This window comes from Aristolochia californica, unplaced genomic scaffold (genome assembly GCF_029961685.1).
Source record: "Aristolochia californica isolate CCGP_79_NKW_82.1479 unplaced genomic scaffold, dmAriCali1.0.hap1 SCAF_13, whole genome shotgun sequence".
NCBI lineage: Eukaryota > Viridiplantae > Streptophyta > Magnoliopsida > Piperales > Aristolochiaceae > Aristolochia > Aristolochia californica.
The window spans coordinates 28,177,905-28,191,706 of NW_027181804.1; the positions used below are offsets into that span (position 1 = coordinate 28,177,905).

The 13,802-nt window shown below is 37.3% G+C and overlaps 1 protein-coding gene across 2 annotated transcripts; it reads left to right on the forward strand.

The window, feature by feature from the left end:
* Positions 1–1,165: 1,165 nt before the first annotated feature.
* LOC137947925 (protein SAWADEE HOMEODOMAIN HOMOLOG 2-like) lies at positions 1,166–11,035 on the forward strand. 2 transcript variants are annotated; one of them, XM_068793778.1, is made up of 10 exons: positions 1,166–1,270; positions 1,416–2,028; positions 6,305–6,390; positions 6,484–6,529; positions 6,613–6,754; positions 7,001–7,064; positions 9,358–9,409; positions 9,879–10,022; positions 10,126–10,245; positions 10,385–11,035. In XM_068793778.1, the coding sequence occupies exons 2-10, from the start codon at positions 1,975–1,977 to the stop codon at positions 10,754–10,756; spliced, it is 1,080 nt and encodes a 359-aa protein (XP_068649879.1). In that variant the 5' UTR covers positions 1,166–1,270; positions 1,416–1,974; the 3' UTR covers positions 10,757–11,035. The 2 variants fall into 2 exon arrangements, with proteins under 2 accessions (XP_068649879.1, XP_068649880.1); XM_068793779.1 differs by lacking the exon at positions 1,166–1,270 and having other exon boundaries at positions 1,641–1,644; positions 1,926–2,028.
* The last annotated feature ends 2,767 nt before the right edge of the window (positions 11,036–13,802 follow it).

A 13,802-nucleotide genomic window follows, 5' to 3' on the forward strand; every position in this document is an offset into this window, starting at 1 on the left:
AGATTCACCAATATCTTTCATTTCAAATTGTATAAGGAGAAATTGTTTAACCTCATGATGTAAACCTAAATCACTTGAAACAAGAAGAATATCATCTATATATAGGACTAAGAAAATTATTTTGCTCCCACTGACCTTAGGGTATATACATTGATCCATGATATTATTTGTAAAACCACACGAAGAAATAACATGATGCAATTTTAATTACCATTGAAGAAATGTTTGTTTTATCCCATATATTGATTTCTTAAGTCTACAGACCAAGTGATCATTCTCCTTTGAAATGAAACCTTTAGGTCGTTTCATATAAACTTCTTCCTTTAGGTCTCCATTGAGGAAAATAATGTCATCCTTTGAAACAGGAGAAAAAATATCGTGATAATCAATTTTCTTATTGAGTGAATAATTTGGCTACAAATCTTGCCTTATATCTTTAAATATTACCTAAAGAGTCTCTTTTTTGTTTTAAAAGCCCACTTACAACCAATGGTCTTCCCCCTTTTAGGCAAATTAAACTTGGTTTTTAGCCATTGAATCAAACTATTTCTTTTATGATTCATAAAATTTATTAAATAATTTAAAAAATATTTGCCTTTTATCAAACATTAAAAATTTTACATTATTGAATTTACCAAAGATTTTTGAGAGCTATGTTTATTATTTATTATTAAGGTAATATAAGATTATAACTAGGCATTATAAGAATTGATTGAAATTATTTCTGCATTAAAATAAGATTTTTACAATGTAAATACTAATTACATTATTCGAAGTATTAAAAATTATCATATATAGAAAAATAAAAAAACAAATATAATATTAATTGAAAAAAAGGTTGATTTAATACAAAAAGTCATGTTAAACATGCAAAATGCTATCGCAATTGTTTGATCATGATCAACAATTATCTCAATCGTCTGTCATATGGCTGAGATAATCATTTTGTCTATTTTGTACTAAGTGGTTTTTCAGATTTGCTCACAGCAGTATGATAAACGACTGTATCAACTGTACCATCAATATCGGAAAAATAAGATTAGTCATTTCTCGTGTTTCCACCAATTAACTTTTCTGATTGGATCTACCTGTGCTTGAAAATGTTAACAAGTGTTTCCGTTAATACTTGTGGCAATTGGGGACGCCTGCTGCTTTTGCTCGACTACGTGGGTGCCTGTGACCAAACAGCGACGACAGAGCAGAAACACGGCGAAACGGGTGTCGTCCACTGCAGCGGTTGGTGGGGAACCACCGAGGGTTCGGCGGCCAGGTGGGGATCCTCCTCAACAACAACAGAGGAAACGGTTTTGCAGGCTCCTTGGCGTCCTCTCTTCCCTCTCCCCACGTGTCCGACTAACCTCGGACACACTTTTAATTTACTTCTTTCTGATTTTCTCTCCTCTAATGTTCACCAGAGTCGGCAGTGGCACTCGGCTGGAAGCATGCTCTTCTCGATTCTCAGGCTCCTCTACCAGCGCAGCACACGGCCAGACACTGTCATTATAGTCTTTACTAATATGGAAATAATTGCCGTGTTATGACGATGATGTTTGAAAACAAATAGGTGCCATCCAGCCAATAAGGCCGAAACCCAACTCCCAAAGCTTCCTGATGTTCATGTATTCATTCAATTTCCAAATTGGAGTACATCCTCTTCCTCGCTGTCCTCCTTTTTCATGTCGATGAATTCTTCTGTACTGCTGAATAGTGAATACTGAACATAATAGGTTTAAATCCGGGGGAGATATCTTCCTGGGCCTTCCCTCCAAATCCTCCAAAACTCGTCTACTATATCCTACAGTTTCTTTCATTCTTTTTTGTCTTTGTTTTGTACGATAAAAAGGAAAATCTTTCTCTAGATTTTCTACCGCTATGCGAAACCAACATTAGTTTTACCTCTAATATCCTCTCCTCACAATCAGCAGAAAAAAAAAAAGATACTGTATATTACTGAGGTTGTTTTGCTGTTTCTGGATGGGCCGACCACCACACAGCGGAGGCCCTGCGTTCCGGTTCACACCCTCTGAGGTAAACTCGATTCTTTGCCATTTCCATTGTCAATTCCATTGTCGAGTTGGAATTTGATAAGAGTTTATTATTTGATTCTATTAATTTCTATTTTTTCTTCTTCTGCATTTTCCCTCATGCATGATATTCTCATGTTTTGTTTCATTGGAGATTTTGAATGTTGCGCATGACTTGCTTGTTGGATAAATTCTTGTATGAATATCTTCTCCCTGCTAATTCTTCTGTTTTTTGCCCCTTTCATTCTCAATTTTATGTTTTTTTGTGTTGGTCCTCATATGGTATTGGTGAGATGACTGAATGGATGTTTATGGATTTCTTGGTGCCATCATGATTCTAAAATTGGGCTAAACCTGTCAGAGTTAGGTAGTTCCGTCCACCACTGATGGGTTAGGTACTTGGCTTTCCGCACTTAACAGACCGGTCTTTTGGATAGTATTGGCTAGGTGTTTGACTTAGAACTCCGAAGTTAAGTGCGCTTGGGCAAGAGTAGTACTAGGATGGGTGACCTCCTGGGAAGTCCTATTAGCTAGGCGTTTGACAAGGTATCAGAGTTGGCGCCCACGTTCCGTGTTTGAATCTCGGAGTGCAGCGGTCTGAACCCGGGAACGGTGGGTGTTAGAGTTTGAGGTCTGGGTTAAGTGTTGTGCTTTCTGCATCTAACAAACCGGTCTTTTGGGTTATATTGGCTAGGCGTTTGACAATACCAGCCTAGCAGTACACTCTCTGGTTGCATAAGGAGGCGCTCTGTTTAGAAAAATTTCCATGCACTTTTTGGAAGCATTTAGTGGCTTTCGTCCCAACTTTTGATAAGATATTCTTTGTTGTATATAGATACAACAATAATGGTTGTTAGTGAATTTCTGGGAGAAGATTTGTGTAACCAAGTGTACACTGTATCACCTGGCAAGTAATGAGAATATGGATATCTTATTGGTGTTGAGAATGAATTTATGGAAGATGAGAGGGTTTCACAGTATTAAATTCAGCGGGCACTTGTGATTTTTGGAGATTGGTAGATGAATGAGGACATTGTATTTGAAAGACATAATTTATATGGAAACTGTGAGGGGGGCATTTCCAAAGTCATCTACTTTAGTAGATCTTTTAGCTCGTTAACTATTTTCGAGATTAATTGGATTTCATGTCTGTGTAGAAATTTTATTTACTTCTGTCTGGAAAATAAAACTGGGAGTTTTTTATTTTCATTGCCTTAATTATGAATGCTGGAAGTCTAATCAATGCCATTGCCTTGAGAGAGAGTCATTTGCCTCTTAATCTATTGTCCAATCTAATTCATGAGTCCTGGCACACTGTTTGATATCTGAAACATTCATGTGGAATGATAAGTGAATTCTATCAAAGGTTCTTGACCAGTAGGAGGGGCTTTTGATCATTTTCTTCTTGTTGGAAATGCCACCTCGAATTGATTGTTTTCTTTTTCTTGGCCTGTGGTAGTTCCTATTTGGTAGTGGAATAATCCGTCATCGGTTGGACTCAGGATAAAGTTTGTGGTTATTAGTTGGGAAAAAGACCTTCTAACTTTGGCTAGGATCTTGGGATGGACCTGGACCCAACTCTTTTTTTTTTTTTTTTGTTTTTTTACAGGAAAATGATTGTAGAGAATTCTTTGTTTTTGTTTTGACAAAAAACAAAACAAAGTGTCTGTTTTTGGTGGGTCTACTTTGTGCCTCATTTACTTTGAATCTGTGTAGTCATCCACGTCTTAGGCCTATAGCCCTTTGTTTGGACTTTTACGGTGTGAGAAAGTGTTAATGGCAATAACTCTACATAGATTAGAGTTAGGTAAAATCTTGTGGTCGTTAACTGGGAACATGCCTCCTAACTTCGGCTTGTCATTGTCGGTTGGATTTGGACCCAACTTAAATGCTACATTTTTAAAGTGGTGATGATTGCATTAATGAAAAAAGAATAATACAAAGTCCAAAGGGGAAAAGAATTCCTAGTTACAAGGGAGGGGTGAAGGACCCCAATCTTGGCAAGAGAGTCTAATTCGCTCTTGGCAGCCCTAGAAGAGTGCTGCCAAATGATTTGCTGAGAAGAGCTAAGTCTTCTTGAGGGGGGGGGGGGGGGGGTTGGGGTTGGGGTGGGGTATCTTCTTTTCATCCAATTGATGAAAGTCTTGAATCACCTTCAACTATCAAGGGGATTGAATAAGACGCATAGAGTTTGATGCCTGTTAGAAGAGCTTTACTTTCTGTCTACAGAATCCATAATACTGACTGGCCCAGAGTAAGCCAGGACTATTGATCTGTCACCGTTTCAATTTGGCCTCCAATATTTGCTGGCTCTGAGGATCATCTATCTAAGTACATTAAGCCAACCAGGAGGAAAATGACTCAGTGACTCACTTTCTCACTGTAATGGTATTAGTTATATTTAAATATATTAGGATTATTTGGAAAAAGAGGGATCTCTGGTTTCCACTGTGGGAACAGAATTTTGAAAATCTTATCAAATGTCAGGAAGATTTTTGAACTTAAGCAGATTTTAATGCATACGAGGAGCATTTATATGATAAATGGGACATAAAACTGCAGTAGAAGCAGTGACTGCTAATACTTGAATCCTTGGACTGAAGAATTTACTCGTCTCTTTTAAATATATGAAGCTACGATGGGTCAATGGGTGTTCCTTAAACTTTGAACTTTCAATACATGAAGCAATGGTGGTCATTGGGTATTCCTTAAATGATGGATCCAACAAGAATCAATTACTGCTCATCAGTGCACGAAGCTAGAGTGTTCCCTTGGGTATTTCTTTTCCTACTTTTACTCAAAGCTAGGGTTGTATGTAGGGATTGTTCTTCTTTAAAGGACATCTTTCACCCTTTGTAGTTCAAGACACTTGACCTTTGTCACCCTTGAAGGAGTAGGCCAGGTACATATAGTTGTCGGGCATGACCTTCCCTCCACATGAGTTCTAATGTATTTGATTTTATCTTTTCCCTGTTTGTCATATGATCCTTCATACTCTCATTCCTCCGGGAGCCTCTTCATAATAAAATTTAATTTTTGTCATTATCAAAAGGAATAGTTACCCTTGATCAGACCAGATGTTTCTTCATATCAATATCTCGTACAATCATCACTGATTTCTCCACCACTATTAACTTTACATGTCCATTATCTACTTTCCAGTTCAGTTGGGGTGGCATTGAAGACTCTGTCTAGAAACATTTTACAAAAACCAAATGAATAACTATTATCGGTTCACGAGTCTTCCTTATTTCAGACCTTATAAACTTGCTAGTTGATTCTTCCTTGTTGAACGTCGTTATTTTCCTTTTATTTAAATCGTATTCATTGGTTAAAGAAGATCAGAGAGGTCATCTGTTTTTTATTTAAAATATGGGCTCTTCTTTATTTCCTGGATACTATATCTCTTAAACGATTTAGTCTTGCTTCTCTTGATACAATTTATGATGGTTCAAAAGTCATTTAATAAGCTTCAAAAGTCATTTAATAAGCTACATATCTAAAAATATTTCAATTTTTTTTAGTAAGTTTGAATATTAAGATTTCCCAGTGTTACATCTTATTTCCGCTTATGACAGTCATGTTAGCGGTCGGTGATACATTTTTGCTAGAATCGTCTTTCCCTGTTGCCAGCAGCAGATACGGAACACGTGGATGCAAATTTCTGTACACGTTTTAGTGGCTCTGTGCTAGTATTCTTTCTGTTAAAAAGGAGAAAGTATAATAGGGCAAAGAAACTGAGAACAATGAAGAGGAAGAAAATGGAAGAGGAAACCCCAGCTCATGGAGAAGAGAGTGAGCGAAGTTATTCATTGATCAGATCTTCATCAATGGAAGAAGTGACTTCACCTTTGGTCACAATTGTTTGATTCCTTTTCTTCTCTCAGTGTTATCTTCACTTGTTTCATCTCATTTTGGCCATTTTCATACATCTTGCTTTAGTTTTTCTTCTCATTGTTCACCTCCTGTCATACTTTCCCTTACTATCTGAAAGAAAGCCTTTTTCCTATTTCTGATCTCATAAAATTTTCTTCTCTTGAATAAGAAGGATGTTACAGAATCAGAAGTTACCCTTTGAGAGGAGAAAATTAGAATGCATGCCAGAGTATTATCATTTTTGACTGGATTCTTTTCTGCTCTTCTCTATATTGGTCTTGTTTGATTCTTGTTGGAGCTTTGTCTGCTTTCTCTTTTCAATGTACTTTTATGTATCATGATGGTGCCTGTTATGTTATGTGACACTTGGTTTTCACTTTTGTTATGTTTGTTACTTTAAAAAGGTAGCCGATATGGACGCTTGCTTGCAAGAGTCCAACAATGCAATACCTGCGCGTGAGATTATCTGCTCTCTTGCAGATAAATTCAGGTATTTACATAAATTAAAATTTGTCTGTGGGAAAGTTTAGAACTACCATAATCCACCTTTTGTAGCGACTGATGTAGCTATCTGTGATTGTAGTTCATCGGTAGATCGAGCAGGAAAATTTGTTGTGCAGCCAAAACAGGTTTGAGGGCACATTTTGTTTTTATTTATGCTCAGGTCTCTCTTGGCAGCTTGCCAGTAGTAATAGCTGTAGAGTTGTTACAGGTGTGGAATTGGTTTCAGAATAGACGTTATGCTCAAAAAGCAAAATTGGTCAGGGCTCCTGGGAAGCTGAGTGTCATGCCTATGCCTCGGGATGATTCAGTTCCAACGAGAAATGTGCCTGTGCCAGTTTCTACGCAGCCAGGTAATTTGATCATTAAAATATATTATCATCTGCTATATCCTGCACTTTGTTGTATTTTGTTGACTATTAAAATATATTTATATTCTGTTGCTCCTCCACTTCAATTTTTTATGTTGACTACTCTTACTCCTTTTTAGGGGGGGTGGGGGGTGGGGGGATGTTTATTACTCTGTACTGTTATGTTTCATAAAATAATTTTGCACTTTTATATCCATGTCATTTTTTTATTTCCTTGTGTTTATGAAGGAAAAATAACTGTAGAGGGCAATCAGCTTGAATTTGAAGCCAAATCAGCTAGAGATGGGGCATGGTTAGTGTTTCTATTTATCTGTTTCTAATTATTGTTCAGAATGTATCTGGCCTAATTGCTATATCTGGCTAGCTGTAACTTTTGTGCTGGAATGTGGCTAGAAAAATAGGTAAATTTTCTGTTTTGCCATTTATTTCTTGTTCCTTTGTATGTCGTAATTGATTACTATCTCTCTTTGGGAATGAGGACTTCCTTTATTTTTTTGAAAAAAAAACTTGCTTTATTTTACCAGTTGGGTACTCAAAGTTAAAAAAATACATAACTCTTTACTGGTTGTTTGGCTAAACTAATTGTTATGCTGACTCTTTAGCTAGGAATAGGACTGTTAAGGGTGCCCTTTTTAATTCATTTTCTTTTCTTTTTGAATGCTCTTGTTTTCTTGTGGTCTATTTCTTGTTGTTTCTTCCCTTGCTTGAGCCTTGAGCTACTTAATAAGATCACTGCTTCAGAAGCAAAAATTCAATCTCAATTCAGATAATCTTTTGTAACTCTTTTTTTTTTTTAAAAGGATGTATATATTAACAAAAAAAAAACAAAGAATTACAAAAAAACTGGGAAAAAATCCCTAAAAACAAGAGATTGTAAGGAAGCTCCTGACTTTGGCAAGCACATCTACCACTGAGTTAGTAGATCTCGGAATGTGAGACCAAATACAAGAAAATTGAGAAGCAATTTCAGTAATTTCCCTCAAAGAATCTCAATGCCGTTAGGAGGGGGGGGGGGGGGGGGGGGGGGGGGGGGGGCGACGCCTTTTCACACCAACCAATTACCACCTTTGAGTCCCCCTCAATGTGAAGAGGACCACTACAATGGTCTCGGAAAACACGAAGCCCATTGAGAAGAACTTGAATCTCAGCCGTCGTTGAGTCAGCAATGCCTAGTGGACCAGCATATGACAAACACTGATTGCCTGAGGAATCTGAGATAACACCCCCAAAACCTGCCTTTCCGGGATTACCCTTCCATGAAAAAATCTTTTGTAACTCTCATGTCTGAGACCAAGTTCTTTCCTTGGTTTCATGTCGTGTGCATAGCCATCGAACCAGGAATTGTGGTTCCCTTGTTGTTTAGAAAATGCTTGAAGTGGTTCAAAAACCCTTAAAAGAAGGAAGCTATGAGTGATACAGAGTGCACATCCAGCAGATTTGATTCTCTGTACAATGTGAGATTACGCATTTTTTCATTTTGTTTAGAACTTGTATACTGGTTCTGACATTCAGGATTGATTGCCATGATGTTATGTGGGTTTGCTGGTAGATAAGATTTATATTAGGCATATGTTGGCCTACCTGACTGCCTTTTCCAAAAGATGGTTTTTTAGCACTTGTCAGATGTGCGGTGAAAAGTGGTCAAACCACCACTGAATGTGAAAGAACCAAGAGGGCAAGATAGTACCTGATATGCAATGACTTTCAGATGTCAAGTTCTTCCAATAACCTAATAGGATATTAAGTTTTACCTTACATGAGATCCAAGCACTCTATCCACAACCTTTTCATTACAAGCATGTAAAAACCTGCATGTGGATGCTCAAATTCATTATCTTCCATGTTTTATGTACACTAGAACATCTTCCATGTAGACGTATGTAAGGACATGAATATTTCTTGGGAGCACACCCCTAGAAGTGCCAATAGCATTGCAACCTTGGCTAGGGAAGGGGTCTCCCGACAGCATGTCGCTGTAAGGCGTTCTCTCCTCTTTTCATGCTTCTTGACCCTTCTATCTGGGGAGCTCTTTTCGTGGATTTTAGTTTTTGTTGTGATCCTTTGTCTGTACTCTTTCCTCCCTCGGAGGCTATAATGGAATCCTTTTTTCTTTGTGATAAAAAAAATTTCTTTATAGGTTATTGCATTTAACTACTCAAGATTCCTTCCATGTTAAATTTTGATTACCTCGAATGTAGTTTTTCTTTATCTGTTCATGTTGTATCTTAACTCCTTTTCCTTTTCAATACGTGGCCAGCTTCATCAAATGGCTTTACTTCTATAAATACATTAATGATCGTCAAGGAGTTGTTTGGTTTGGTCAGGACTAAATTTGCAAAAATTATTTGCATATTATATACAGCAACCTCCATTATATCTTTATTAAGTATTTTTATATACAGCTTGCTGATGCAAAACATTTCTATCACTCCTTGATGGTAGTTGATTTTTAGCATATTAGTTTCATAATAAACCTCCAATATATCTTTTTTAAGTATTTTCATAAAAAAAGTATTTTTACTTTGTTTCTCAGATCTGGAATTGTATTTATGTTATTTCTGTTTTTTCTAACTCGTTTCCCTCAGGTATGATGTGGCAAGCTTCATATCTCATAGAATGTTTGAAACAGGTGATCCGGTAATATTTTATTCTGACCTTTGCCTTTACGATTATAAACCCTGAAAAATGTTAGGCTGCAGTGTTTCATACCTGAAATACTGAACTGTATGACATGATATGTTGTTACTATCTGTTGTTTGTATAGCGCTCAAAAACCAATAGTGACGGAGTCCAAAATCTCATATTGTGGGTGTGGTTAGTTTCCCTGGAATTGCATGGCTGCAATGAATCTGATGGAATTCTATTACGGGAGGAGGAAGAATATAAATCCGATTTTTTTTTCTTTCCTCCAAGAATGCAAGTGGAATTCCAGTTGTCGGAGAAAATCATGTTGTATTTGAATTCTAATTCTGGGCACTGGAATTTCAAGGATTTGGATTTTGAACATACATCTGCTTCTTATTCTGCAATCTGTCTAGATTTTCTTCTACTTCCTTAATATAGATGGCGATTCCATTTTCTATGACCGATTCCCTACCCTTTCCAGGAAGTTAGGGTTCGGTTTTCAGGTTTTGGTGCAGAGGAGGATGAGTGGGTTAATGTACGCAAATGTGTGAGGCAACGTTCTCTTCCATGTGAAACTACTGAATGTGTTGTAGTACTTCAAGGAGACCTTATTCTTTGTTTTCAGGTAGTGCCATATTTGTGAATATCCTATGGATTATTGTGTTTTGTCTTTCAGATATATGCAGCTTCTCAGACTTCAACTTTTATGAAACTTTTTCCATATTTAGGAAGGTAAAGACCAGGCTCTTTATTTTGATGCTCATGTCCTTGATGCACAACGACGGAGGCATGATATCCGTGGATGCCGCTGCAGATTCCTAGTCCGCTATGATCATGACCAGTCAGAGGTACTCACTTTCTCGTTATTGCTTATGAGTGGAAGAAGCCTCTTACTGGGACTTAATGATGTTAGTTGGTGCATGTTTTTAACATCTAAAGTGATAATCGTATGACTAATAAAGGTAAGGTAATTTCTTTTATATTCAGGAAATAGTCCCCCTTAGAAAAGTCTGCCGCCGACCTGAAACTGATTACCGTCTGCAGCAGTTATATGCTTCAAGAGAGTTTGCAGCATTAAATGCAAAGAATGCCGCTAAGGACCCATCTTCTGTAAGTTCTTCCAATATGAATTTGGCTACTCAGAAGCCTCGAAAGCAGCGAAAAATGGAGGGTGGTTCTGATGAGACTGGGGTTACAACTTCAGCTGCTCAATCAAGTGAGGGTGCAAATATTGAGAGTTCTCCTTCTGTTGCTAAAGTCGAGAATAGTGAGCTTACACCTGATGGTCCCCCTCGTAATGATGCTGCACCTGCTGTTGGAGGCAGCGGTAGTCTGCAGGAAGCAAATACTAGTGGCTAATGACTTGGTGTCCAGAGCATTTTGTAGTCCTTGTTGTGTTCATGTGGTTCAATTCTATGGACAAAACAGGGAAAAGCTCAAGATATACAGGCTTATGATTTAGTTGACTGTGAATTATGTCTTATGTGGTTCCTTTGTGATCCTTTTGGAGCTTCTTGGAGGCTCCAGAAAAAATTTACAATAGGGTGAACAGTTTTCTGTCGGCATTTTGTGGTTTTCTTCAGGTCATTCCGTTATTCGTATATGCCAAAAAAAATAGGTCTTTATCATTTCCCCGTTCCTAAACAGTGAAGGAAACTGATTTGCTATCATTTTCATTCTCTAAAGTGGGAATCTGTCATGCTGTTTATAATTCTTGGTACTGTGGGGGGATAGCAAGAAATCATGTTAACTCATCTGCTTTACAGTATATGGTCAAGTGTTGGTTGACATGTTTTTTCTTCTCTGGACAAAACTGGATATCTATAGCCTGTGATGTGCTGTTAAGTTTTGTTATTATAACTGTTGAGGAACTCTTTTGGGAAATCAGAAACAGATTGCAGGGTCGGTACTCTTCAACTGCTGATACACTCTTTAAGTAACTGAAACATGTTAGAAACTGGAAGAGAATTGTGTGTGCCTTCCTTCAATGCAATTTTTAACTATCAGGAGTAAGTAATCTTGGTTTCTTGTAGACAACCCAATTCTCATGCCTTCAACAGTCTGTTCTGTGGTTGGGAACTGGAACACCAGTTTTCTTTGGTTGGATGGTCAGGTTGATTCTGATCCCATCTGCGATTGATTTGATCAGTGCTTTGACATCTCCTCGTCCTGTGATTTTTGAAACTATCATAATTTTAGTTCCTTGTGTTAATGAATTCTGCTTTCTGCTTTCTGCTGTTGCCAAGGGAAGCAGCAGCGCCATGGTTTAGCAATTCTGACTCAGACCTGGTAAAATCCAGCTTAAGTGAGCAACTCCAATCCCCTGCATTTTCCAATTCTCGGTCCAGCCGAGTTGCTATTCTTTAACTATGAATTTTAGTTTACCGATTTTCTTGCAACCCAGCCAAGTAGCGAGTTCTGAAACCATGAATAACTCTGCTGTTTCAATGGTTTTGTTTTGGAAGATAAAGATACTGTTGACAATGGCTGAACGGAGACGCACAAGACGACCACCATGCATGCATGTAAGAACAGCTCACGTCCTCAATCCAACTGCATGTGATGGAGCGGGGAGCTGCGGCCTGGATATTTGGTCTTGGTCTCCATCATTGATGTATAGTGGGGTTGGGACAGCGTACGTCCTCAATCCAACTGCATGTGATAGATTACTTAATTAATCCATTGAGCCCTCTACAACCAACCTGTCTTTTGGTTGGAAAGAGAACTACCACGCCTTCGGTTTCTCACTAGAAATGTGAGTGTGACCATACTTCAAACTCACGGTTGGCCTTTAATTGGAATAGAACTAATTCCCTGCCAATCCACCCACCTCCCATAGGATTGTCTGCACAAGCAATTGCAAACGAAAAACGAAGAAGAAGAACTTTCAGCCACATAATACCCTAGTAAATGATAATCTTTATTAAAATTTTTTTTTTTATAATTTTTCACTGGTTTTGATTAAGTTATTGCACATTGAAGCCAGAAATAAATAGGCCTTGATAGTTTAATATTTAGGTGACACTTAACTCACACCTAAATCCTCAACTGTCATCAATTTGTATTACATAAAATCTTTTTATATATATATATATATATATATATATATATATGTTATATGTATATCATCTATTTGTTTATTGTTATGAAGATGATACCCACTTAATTAAAGGTTTAATTGAGTTTGCTATATTTTTATTGGCTATGGAGAGTTAGTAGTTGAGTTAGGTAGGTAAGGGAGAGATTTTGTAGTTGTAACTTGTAGGTGAGGTAGTTGTTATTTTAGTGACATGTGACATGTAAATAGGTCTCATTTATGATTTACCCTTTTTGTATGATTCAATGGATAGCCACTTTCACCAACTTTTTCTTGTCACAAACTCACTAAAAACCCATACAAAAATTCAAATACATGTCATAAACTCGAGTTTGCTAAAATCGCAAAGTATGGTGGAGATTGGATTTGTCGACACAAGAACTCGTGTCACGTCTTAACTTAAAATGAAATTGTGATTGTTCATTATGATTCAGGGTTTAGGGTCTGATATAGACGAAAGATCCTTAGTTCTTCTTTTGTTAAGATTCATGTAGCTCGGTTTTTTTTTTGTTGGCTTGGCTATGTGATCGCTTTAGAATTTGACCCGATCACTTAATAAACCCAACCCAAACCCGACTCAAAGTATATTTTGATCATTTGATTAATAATCGTCGAGGAGTTTAGGGTTGTAAAACCCAATGAGTTCTTTTTTTATTTTTTATACTTTAAATAAATTATATATCTTTCATAATTATTTTTAAAAATTTATAGGTTTTAATCAATTATTTTATTTATATTTCAAATGGGTGAACTCGAATTTGGGTCAACCCAACTAATATTGTGTTTAAATTAATGAACCTGAACCCGACCCATTTGTCCCCTCTTTGTCTCTCGTCATCGTCGTCGGCAGTTTGTTGGGTAAACGTCAAAATCATCTTCCTTTCCTGCGTCCTACTCCAGTGAAAAATGATAACCATGTTTGCACCAGGCAGAAGATGTGAAAGTACACTTTTCGTTCAAAGCATGTTCTAGATCCCTCTTTGACCCCAAAGAGAGGTATAATTCTCTTTGTTGAATCGTGTATTTGCTTTCTGATATGAATTCTGGGTTTTCTGACTTCCCAGTAGAGTAAGTTGTAACTCTTTCTTGATTGTTTTTGGTTAATCAACCGTGGCAATATATGAGGAAGTAAGAATTTCCCAATTTAATTCTCTTCATGTCATCCATCGCAGAAGGAAGATCCAGCCGAGACCCATCTGTAATTTAGCTAAAAGCAGCGCGAGTAAGAATCCAGTTGCATGAATTCAATGCCAACCGCTGTTAAGTTAGATGTTGCAGTCGTGCATCATGCCTGTCTACATTTGATAC